The following is an 11,393-nucleotide window of genomic DNA, read 5'->3' on the forward strand; positions in this document are numbered from 1 at the left end:
ACAAAAATACATAGGAAGCTTTTCAAGTTACAAGTTAAAAGTGGTCTGTAAAGCTGCTCTATTTTGTGGTGGCCTGCTTGCATAAACTGGTAATCTGACATGAAACAAAACCTTAAAAGCTTCAAAGGGGAAATCTGCAGCCTCACTGAACATGGGGGTCTTATCCTCTGCCTCTGTGTGTGAGGCCTTCCCACCATTTTCACTGTGTTTTGGCATTCCCTGTCTTATTTGTGTTGTAAATAATTTTCTCTTTGGGCATTATCTCAGATGTCCATTTTATGCTTACTATTTAATGCCCTTATTTGACATTATCTTGGGCAGTTTAATAAGCTGAATTTATATTATGGATGCATTGGTAGGTAGGGTATTTTTGTGTGTGTATTTACTTGTTTGTTTTCAAGACAGGGTCTCACTCTATCACCCAGACTGGGGTGCAGTGGTGTGATCATGACTCACTGCAGCTTCGACCTCTGGGGCTCAAGTGATACTCCCAACTCAACCCCCTGAGTAGCGGGGACCACAGGCTTGTGCCACCACACCTGCTTAATTTATTTATTTTTTTATAGAGGGAGGGTCTCACCAGGTTGCCTAGGCTTGTCTCGAACTCTTGGACTCAAGTGATCCTCCCAAAGTGGTGGGGTTACAGGTGTGAGCCACCATGCCCAGCCTATAGTAAAGTAGGCTGAATGCCTGCCATCATGCAGTTTGCACTTTAGTTAAGAGATAAGTGAAAAAAATATTTTTTTTTTTTTTTTGTGGTAGAAAGCATGTTCCAGATAAAGGACCAGCTCATATGAAGGCCTGAGGTAGGAGAAAGAGGATTTCAAAGGGATAGAATGGAAGTCAGGTTGGTGAAAAGTATGTACTGAGTGAGAAAGGAAAAGGACTAAGGACATAAAGGCCAGGTGATATCACCCATGATAAGAACATTATTCTGACCAGTACCAGTAACTCTGTACTTATTACAGATCACCCACACTCATAAACTAGTCTTACAATGCCTCCAAACCAGAGCTGAAGCTGTCATTATAAAGGGTTAAAAACAGAAAAGTGGGTGTTCTGGAAAATTTGGAATATTTCCCAAGACTTCATTTCATCGTGGTCTCCAAGATTATTTGAAGACTTCTATTCAAAAAAAGGACCCATTCTTAAAAATTCCCTAATTCTGCACTAAGTCTGCCTTTTTTTCTATTTTCATATAATTTTTTTTCCTTTCTTTGACTCCCATTCAGACTTGGAGAAAGTATAGCAGCAAACAATGCCTATAGACAACAGGAAACAGAACATATACCCAGAAAAATGCCCTGGCAATCATCAAATCACAGTTTTCCAACATCAATAAAGTGTTTAACTCCTCCTCATTTGAAAGATGGTGTTCCTGGATTGAATATTGAAGAATTAATAGAGAAACTTCAGTCTGGAATGGTGGTGAGTGAAAAATAGCAATTATAACCTGGTACACATTAGCTATATGTCAGTCCCAATTATAACATGTATCTAAACACTGTCAGGTACAGATTTCACTATTGAAAACTTAATATAAGAAATAACAATATTCTGGAAAATTTGGAAATAAGAAAAATCAGTCAAAATTTCAACATTTTGCCGGGTGCGGTGGCTTACGCCTGTAATCCCAGCATTTGGGGAGGCCAAGGCAGGCAGATCGCCTGAGCTGAGGAGTTCAAGACCAGCTTGGGCAATATGGCGAAACCCCATCTCTATTAAAAATACAAAAAATTAGCTGGACGTGGTGGCGCATGCCCGTTGTCTCAGCTACTCTGAAGGCTGAGGCAGGAGAATCACTTGAACCCAGGAGGCAGAGGTTGCAGTGAGCTGAGATCACACCACTTCACTCCAACCTGGGTGACAGAGTGAGACCCATCTCAAAAATATATATATATATTTGTGACCTATGTGATGTAGCATTTGTTTTTATTTTGTTACTCATCATTAAGTTTTAATGATCTAGTTTTGAAGCAGGCATTTATTTTGTCATTGTGTCAAAATATTTTATTAAAATTTTCTGATTTTTTTTTTACTCTCTCAAAATGTAGGTAAAGGATCAGTTTTGTGATGTGAGAATATCTGACATAATGGATGTATATGAAATGAAACTATCCACATTAGCTGTGAGTATAAGCTTATTTTAACGATGTGTAATAAGCTTTAATAGATGTATCCCTAAAATGAAAATTAATGATATGTTTTCTTGTAGTCCAAAGAAAGCAGGCTACAAGATCTTTTGGAAACAAAAGCTCTAGCCCTTGCACAGGCTGATAGACTGATTGCTCAACATCACTGTCAAAGAACTCAAGCTGAAACAGAGGTGTGTAGAATATAAAGACACATCTGATTTGTAGAAAAATTAATAAATGAAGTAAAACATGCAAAATATTAGTTACGTATTTGTTACTCTAATCGAAGTAAATTCTCCTTAGCATTTGACATGCCTCCTTCCTTCTTCCTGAAATTCTGTCCTCTTTAATTTTGGTTACATCGTTACCTGATTTTTTTTTTGCTACCTAGTATTATTTTCCTATATTACTTATGTTGTACCTTTAAGTGTTGGGGACTCTGGGGATTATATTCTAAACCTTTTTCTTTTAGTTATGTGTTCTGTGGTTTCAATGGTTACCAAAATAGTAATGTTCCTAATTTTATATGTCAAGCACGGATCATTTTCCTGAGCTCTAGGTGCCTATGTTGCTCCATTAAAATATACAGCATAACCAATAATGAACTAATCACCCTTCCCTTCTTAAAATTATTCTTATGTATTCCCTCTACTGTTTTTAGTGTTCTACAAATAAGAACCCTGGAAATCACACAGTTTTTACCTCCTACAATTATTCACCAAGTCCAGTTGATTCTACCTTCTAAATATTACTCTTTTCTGCCCTGTGTTTCTACCACTATTTGTTATAGGCTGGATCCTTTTCATTTTTTGTATGAATCATAGCAGAGCAATTAGTCTTCCTACCTGTAGTCTTCTACCCTCTTCTCAGATACTCTACAGCCAGTCATCTTTCCTTGGTTCTACCCCCTTCACCTAGCCCCTCCCCCAGGGATCTGTAAGGCAGTAAAATGATCCTGTCCCTCTTGTGCTGAGTATCTTTCACAGTAGCTGCTGTTGCTTTCAGAATATCATTAAAATTCTTTAGTTTGGCATATAAGGATTCTAACTACATAGGCCTCAATCCACATCTTTCATTTCTGCACATTCTTTGCAGTCAACCATGTTAGGCCACTTTGCTTTTTCTGGAACATGACATATTCTGGTATTTCCTTGTCATGCCACTTGACTTTCCATGTCTGGAACACGTTTTCCTCTTTTCTGCCTAACTCATAATCCTTCAGATTTCAGTTAAAATACCCCCATTACCCAGAAGCCTACTCTGGTCTCCTTCCCACACATATGTTTGTCGATCCTTCCTCTGTGTATCAAACCTATGCTTATCTCTTAATAACATTTTTCAAACCACGTGGAAATTCTTTTTTCCCCCACTCATGGTATCAAAGACTGCTTCTATAGCTCCAGGCCCTAGCATAGCACTTGGCACATAATAGGTGCTCAGTAAATTTGGCATTGTATTACGTACATATATAATGTATACCTTAAGAGTGAACTTACTGCAGTAATATGAAATTTCCAGCAGATACAAATGGAATCTATACAACTTGATATTATTTATAATGAATGAATTATAATAAAGTGTTCCTGGCTTTTGAAAGATGCATCAAAATAAGTGACTAGTAAAATGCCTCTTAAGTCTTTTCAGAATAATGATATTCTTTTTTTTCCCTATATTTCTTTCTTTTTTTCTTATTTTAACATGGTTTCATTTGTTTTAACTGGTATGTTGAATTTGTCACAAATTACAAGAAAGAACATTAGTGATATTAAAATAATTTTTGCCTCCCCTCATAGCACATTCTTATATTCTCTGTCTGTTGGACATGTCTTGTATTTTATTAGAGAGTTTAATATTTTATTCATGTTACTGGAAAAGTTTCTTATGAAAATACCACTAAATAACTGGATACAGCTTCTTCACAAAGTCATAAAAACAGAGAAAGGCTTAGGGTTTTGTCTGGCATTCTAAAATAAAATCCAAAGGGCTGGGGGGAACCAACTTTTTATTCTAGTGACTTTTCTCCTTTTTTAAGTGTTTCATATCACATAATAAATACATGCAGGTTATGGTATAGGTTACATTCTTTGATTATACTAGCTTAATTTTAAGTGTTTGATTAAGCATCTGTGATGTCGTTAAGATTTTGTTCTTAATTCTCACCTGAAATGAGAATGTTGATGGTGTGCACACTTAGCAGTTTAGTGTTAATGGCTACCTCTGAGGACCATAACTTTTTAATTGAATACTGTATGTAGCGCTACCTTCATGTTGCTGCAGTTGTATCCATTTCCATTAATTTGATCATAGTGAGATTGTTTTTATCAGATAATGTATTAAATAAAAAAAACTATAACAGTATCCAACTTATTAGAAGTAAAGTCCTAAGTATATATGACTAATACACTTTGCATGACCCAACAGATACCAGCTTATTAGATACTTAGTAAACTTTTAAATTGTAGGTATGTGTTGAGTATATGATATAGATGATAGTGGTAAAGTCTTTCTTCTTTTTTTTTTTTTTAAGGCACGGACACTTGCTAGTATGTTGAAAGAAGTTGAGAGAAAAAATGAAGAGCTTAGTGTGTTGCTGAAGGCACAGCAAGTTGAATCACAAAGAGCCCAGAGTGATATTGAGCATCTCTTTCAACATAATAGGAAGTTAGAGGCTGTGGCTGAAGAGCATGAAATACTGACAGAATCCTACATGGAACTTCTTCAGAGGTAAATAAAGTAAAATCTTCTGTGTAAGGTTAGAACCTAGAATGAACACACAGCATTTCTTTTCTGAGACCCGAAAATCCTTTTGTAAGTATTTCGTATATTCTGATAACACATGAGGTAAGTAATTAGCAAGAAATTTAAGTCATTGTGAAATGAAGTGTTGCTTCCTCAAACTCAGTATCAATGTTGGAAACAAAATACAGGTCTTTCCAGTTGACTTCTTTTATGTATTCATACAGTCAGCAGTCATTTGGGAGATAAGCTCCACAAAGACAAGTTTGTCTGTTTTGATCACTGACAGATCCCTAGGGCCTGCAGGAGTGCTTGTTGCATAGTTAGGCACTTCATTAATAATTTTTAAATAAAATTAGTTGTCAAATTAGTATTAGGTTGAATGGTCATTTCTGCAGATCAAAAGTAGTTGAATATTGGCAATTTCATATCATTCAGCCTAATAGAATGGAAATTTAGGTGTTAAGTGTTTAACTCATCTTTTAATGTCATTGATTATAGTTTACTTACATGTGTGATTATATCTGTAGAATAAGTTCACATAGGTGAATTCCTAAGTTAAAGGCTATGTATATTTAATATTTTGATAGATATTTCTAAATTTTCCTCCAAAATGTGACACAGATTGAGTATCCTTTTTGAACACAATGGTAGCACTCAAAAAGTTTAATATTTTGGAGCACTTTTGATTTTAGACTGATTTTGGATTTTCAAATTACTGTTGCTCAATCTGCACCAATTTGTGTGCCTACTAACAAAGTTTGATTGGTTTTTTTCTCCCTTATAAACTCTTTTATCTTTTTAGGCCAGTTGTAAAACTTCTGAATTACAGGGAAGACCAGGAACAATTATGTATTTTCTACCAACCCATAAAAGTAAAAACGCTCTAGGGGAACTTGTTTATTGCTTTATATTTTAAGATTGTTCTATGTTGTTAATACAGAGATACAGAAATTTTTAGCTTGGCATGGTACATATGCTTATTTCCCCATCAATAATAATGAAGGGTGAGAAATGAATAGTATCTAGAAAATGATGACAAAGTGATTTTTTAACAGGATATTTACCCCAGCAACTTTTTACGAAGTCTGATTGTTTGAGGCACCACTGATAAAGTGTGGTATTAGTGATAAGCCAAGTTGAGAACTTCAGCAGTGAAGAAAATACGTTACAGAACTGAAATGGGGTCCGTTTGCTCAATATAGTAAAACCAGGTATCTGCACCAAGGTTTGCAGTGATAGAAAAAAAGGCTTTTACTGCAGGGTGCCAAGCAAGGAGGACCAGGCAGCCAAATGCTCAAATCCTGACCTCCCCAATAGCTTGCAAGCAAGGATTTTTAAAGGCGGGTAAATTTCAGGAAAGTGGAAGTTACAGGCAAAAATCATAAATAGTTAAAGGTTACACATTGGTTTAAGTTTAAAGGACAGGATATTGTGAAGCAGGGGCTTACAGGTCATGGGTAGGCCCAACGATTTTTCTATTTGCAGTTGGTTAAGCAAGAGCAGCTTTGTTTAAACACTTGGGGTCAGTAGAAAAATGTTAACTAGCTAGGGAGAGTGACTTTGTTCAAGACCCTGAGGAAGAAACTTAGAACAAAGAACAGTGGTTAAAATTCAGCCTTCATTTCCCCCTTATCTGAGGTCTACTTGTCAATGGATCTGGTCAGTGGGGTTCCTCAGTGAGGGTCCGGGTCTCTGAAATATAACTCAGGGACATGTGTTAAGTTGTTTTCTTTAAGTTCTATAAAGAATCAGGTATCACTGGTACTCTTAAGTTTGTTAACTTTGATTTAGGCTACTATTACCTTCCTGTTTAACAAGTTACTTATTTACTTCTAGGGCTAGCTAGGTCCCTGGAATTTCCCTTGGGTGAACTCAGGATTTTCCTTTATTTTCCAGCTTGAGGTCCTCAGTCCTCCTAAAAAGGGGATCCCTGCTTTGTCTCACATAGAGAACCTAAGAGATAGGCAGGGTCCAAGAAAAATACGTGGTTTGTAAGACCTGCTTATGTTCCAGCTAGAGATTTAGGGGCCAGAAGGTGAAATTCCTTGAATGGACAAGTGGATAACATGTGAATGAAGCTAGCTGGGGAAAAGGTCATTTGTAATGGTCAGGACTGTCTAAAGGTACTCAAACTCAGATTGTTAAAATTCCTGTATGGATTAGATACAAAAACTGCTGGCCAAGTTTGGCTACTGGTTTTTTTTGTTTGTTTTGGTTTGGTTTTTGGGTGCTTTTTAAAAATCTTTGTACTTAGTGAAATAAAAAAGACATTTGATGCTTATGGTAGTTGAGTATCAAAGTATCACTTTAGAAAGGATTTTTTTCTGTGTTTACCTTGCGGGTAAAATAAATAGGACTATTAGATGCAGAGTTTTAAAGAGACAAATGTAGAACCCTAAACTTATTTATAGCAAATTATGTAATGCAATATCATCTGTAAAATAAGGCTTTATATGAGATTAATGCCCCACGCATTTCTATTTCATAGTAATTTTTACCACATCAGTCAACCAAAACACGTATTTACTGCCTTTTAGAGTAGATCAAATTCTGTTTATGTCCTGCTTCTTCATAACATTCCTTCTCTTCCAGCATATGCAATTTGGTTAGAAGAGATAGTAAAGAAAACACTGTGAGTTTCTTTTCTCCATGTTTTCCTCCATAATGATGCCAACTCATTTTCTTGTCTTTTCAGAAATGAAAGTACTGAAAAGAAGAATAAAGATTTACAGATCACATGTGATTCTCTGAATAAACAAATTGAGACAGTGAAAAAGTTGAATGAGTCACTCAAGGAACAAAATGAAAAGTAAAATCTCTAGTTCTATATTCTGAAAATGTAGGATTTTTCAAAAACAAAATGATTCTCTTTATATAGAACATTGTTTTTTATTGATAAAATTAATAGAATTGTCACTTATTTTAGATATAAGATATATATTTGGTGGAATTTACAGGCAATTGCTGTTCCTAGAAATTTTGTTTTAAAGGCCAGGGGTGGTAGCTCACGCCTGTAATCCCAGCACTTTGGGAGGCTGAGGTGGGTGGAGCACATGAGGTCAGGAGTTTGAGACCAGCATGGCCAACATGGCGAAACTCTGTAAATACTGACAATACAAAAATTAGCCGGGTTTTGTGGCAGGTGCCTGTAATCTCAGCTACCCAGGAGGCTGAGGCAGGAGAATCACTTGAGCCCAGGAGGCAGAGGTTGCAGCGAGCACAAGATCATGCCACTGCACTCCAGCCTGGGTGACAAAGCGAGACCTTCCTTTTTTTTTTTTGTATTTTTAGTAGAGACGGGGTTTCACCATGTTAGCCAGGATGGTCTCGATCTCCTGACCTTGTGATCTGCCCACCTTGGCCTCCCAAAGTGCTTGTTAGGGAGAAAAAGTTACAAATGGCAGGTGGTTCATTAATGTTTTCTTCTATTTTTTTATAACTTCAGAAGTATTGCCCAATTAATAGAGAAAGAAGAACAGAGAAAAGAAGTACAGAATCAGCTAGTAGACAGAGAACATAAGCTAGCAAGTAAGTGGCGTCTTATTTAATACATTGTTTTTAATGTATTTATTTTGGAAGCATGAGTGGTTTTGTTTGCTTTTTTATTTTCTACTTATTGTTTTAAACCTTAAATCATATTTGAAATGGCTTCCCTTTTCTTGACATAATGTTTCACAAAAGCACTTCAGTTTAATCAAGTTGAAAAAGCAGTATATTTTTTAAATTTAGGAGCTATAAGAAATTGGCCAGGCACAGTGGCTCACTCCTGTAATCCCAGCACTTTGGGAGACAGAGATGGGTAGATTGCTTGAGCTCAGGAGTTTGAGACCAGCCTGAGCAACATAGTGAAACCCTGTCTCTACAAAAAATACAAAAATCTAGCCAGGTGTGGTAGTGTGCACCTCTAGTTCCAGCTACTCAGGAGGCTAAAGTGGGAGAATCTCTTGAACCTGGGATGTCAAGGCTGCAGTACGCCACTGCACTCCAACCTGGGTGACAAAGCAAGACTGTCTCAAAAAAAAAAAAAAAAAAAAAGGAAAGAGATGATTGCCCATTTAATTTAATTTAATTTTCTTATAATTTCAACTTTTAGAATCGGGGGCATGTGTGCAGGTCTGTTACATTGGGTATATTGCATGACACGGAGGTTTGCGGTATGGATCTCATCACCCAGGTAGTGAGCATAGTACCAAATAGGTAGCAATAGGTAATTTTCAACCTCCTGCCAACTCTAGTCTGCAGTGTCTATTGGTTCCATCTTTATGTCTATGTGTACTCAATGTTTAGTTCCCACTTAGAAGTGTAAACTTGGAGTATTTGGTTTTCTGTTCCTTCATTAAATCACATAGGATTATGGATTGCCCTTTTCAAAATAAAAAAATATTTAAGGAACATAACAGCAGGTGGCAGTATTAGGTAACTTTTAGTTACTAGCTTCTTAATGGTATATTTGAAATGATCCTGAAAAATATTTTTGTTCTCACTTGCTTTAGAGCGCAGGCACCTACCTATATAATTTTTCATAGTTGTGGCTCTCCCTTTTCTAACCCTTACACTTTGAGAATTGTCCTTTACCTATATAGCATATTATATTTAGAACAGACGATAGAAGAAAGACACGGAGATTTGGTATTTTCTATAGAATACTGTCATAAGAGAAGTTTCTCTTCATTGTTCTAGTTATTTCTCTTTTGCTCTTACAGTAGCTACTAAACCATTTCAGATTAGTCAGTGTAAGACCTCTGAGTATATACTTGACTTTTTTTTTCTTTTAAGATTTGCATCAAAAAACAAAAGTACAAGAAGAAAAGATTAAAACCTTACAAAAGGAAAGGGAAGATAAGGGAGAAACCATTGATATCCTTAGAAAAGAATTAAGCAGAACAGAACAGATAAGAAAAGAGTTGAGCATTAAGGTAAGAATCTGTTCCATTTCTCATTTGCAGTAAAATGAAAAAGCCTGTTGTGAAAAGGGTGAATATGGATAAAGGAATGTACTGTTTCTTCAGCAAATTTTTTAGAAGATATTAGGATCTCAAAGCAGCTTGAGTATCATTTGTTACGAGGTTTTCATAATGTATTTTCTAAAATAGTCAAGCAGTTATTAAACAGATACTTTGTGTCAGCACCTGCTATTTTCAATGTGCAAAGAATACAGAAAGGGGTTACCAGTACTTGATGTCATATATAGGTAGCTGTATAATTTTCACTTTAACAAATATCATATAATATGTTAATATTAATACATATTTTCAACTTACAACTGAAGAAACTGAGTCTGAGGTTACTTACTAAAGTCACACAGCTAATAAGTGAATCAATAGATATATATTCTGAATCTGAGTCCAGGGTTCTTTCTATATTACCATGGTTGCATAGCTTGTGTGGTAGCTATGAATTGTACTTTCTGGCCTGTTTACTACCAGGAAGATGTGAACATACTAGGATTAAAAGACTGATCTACTACTACTGAGTAACAGAAGAGGCATAAAATTTAGTACCACATCTACAGTTTTTCTGGTTCTGCTTTAATGTGATTATCGTATTAGTAATTTAATATGTAGTGTGTAGTATTTTCTGCAAAATTTCAGCTGCTGGCATTAACTTAAGTTGAAAGTGTATTCTCAATTTGTATTATAGTGTTTAATGATTATTCATTTTAAACTTACCATGTAATTGAATAAACTGAAGTATAATATTTATAGTATGTCTTGAAATGGTTGTTGTACAATAAAAAATAAAAGCATCTTAAAATATATGTATAGAGAAAACATTAAAGTTATTTTTCTTCTCAATTCTTCCTCCTCCCCCAACCCCAATTCCTTAGGCTTCCTCCCTAGAGGTTCAAAAGGCACAATTAGAAGGTCGTTTGGAAGAGAAAGAGTCCTTGGTGAAACTTCAGCAAGAGGAATTAAACAAACACTCCCACATGATAGCAATGATCCACAGTTTAAGTGGTGGAAAAATAAATCCAGAAACCGTGAATCTCAGTATATAGACATTATGGCATTTTGGAATTTGTAATCTCATGATATTTTTGATGTATTTATCTATTGAAGGGGGGTGGGTAGGGGAGTTAATTTGTGACTTCGTAACAATAAGAAGTTATTATCTAATTTAGTAAAGACCGGACCTGATGCATGTTTCTTATTTGATAGTTTGAATAGAAATTTAATTTTTTAAGTTTTACTTTTTGTTTCTGGCTTTTATTGCTTAAGGCTTTCTTTGGTTCTTACATTAGAAAATCATTTTTAACCTCCATTATCATTTTTCTAAGGTTCTTTCCTTTTTCTTAGTTGCCTTCTATTCTGTTTTGCCTGTCTTATTTATTCTCATTCGTGATTATTTAGATCTTAAGACCAAACTTTCTTGATATAACAATCCTAAAGATTACAAAATAAAAATATAGAGAGAGTAAAAGTAAAAAGTAAAGTAAAAAGAGAGAAGGTATGATTTTACTGCTAGAGAAGTTTTTCTCTGAAGGAGCACAAAAGAAAATATTAGTGAATTTAAAATAAT

The 11,393-nt window shown here is 35.4% G+C and overlaps 1 protein-coding gene across 3 annotated transcripts in view; it reads left to right on the forward strand.

The window, feature by feature from the left end:
- CIP2A (cellular inhibitor of PP2A) overlaps positions 1 to 11,063 on the forward strand; it is a 38,232-nt gene extending 27,169 nt beyond the window's left edge. For all 3 annotated transcript variants that reach the window (XM_032150226.2, XM_032150227.2, XM_032150229.2), the window contains 8 exons: positions 1,233 to 1,428; positions 2,055 to 2,129; positions 2,216 to 2,326; positions 4,663 to 4,859; positions 7,570 to 7,683; positions 8,320 to 8,402; positions 9,651 to 9,790; positions 10,702 to 11,063. In XM_032150226.2, coding sequence (XP_032006117.1) covers positions 1,233 to 1,428; positions 2,055 to 2,129; positions 2,216 to 2,326; positions 4,663 to 4,859; positions 7,570 to 7,683; positions 8,320 to 8,402; positions 9,651 to 9,790; positions 10,702 to 10,872 — 1,087 coding nt within the window. In that variant the 3' untranslated portion in view covers positions 10,873 to 11,063. The remainder of the gene's footprint in view (positions 1 to 1,232; positions 1,429 to 2,054; positions 2,130 to 2,215; positions 2,327 to 4,662; positions 4,860 to 7,569; positions 7,684 to 8,319; positions 8,403 to 9,650; positions 9,791 to 10,701) is intronic.
- Positions 11,064 to 11,393: the final 330 nt, after the last annotated feature.

This window comes from Hylobates moloch, unplaced genomic scaffold (genome assembly GCF_009828535.3).
Source record: "Hylobates moloch isolate HMO894 unplaced genomic scaffold, HMol_V3 SCAFFOLD_4, whole genome shotgun sequence".
Taxonomy (NCBI): domain Eukaryota; kingdom Metazoa; phylum Chordata; class Mammalia; order Primates; family Hylobatidae; genus Hylobates; species Hylobates moloch.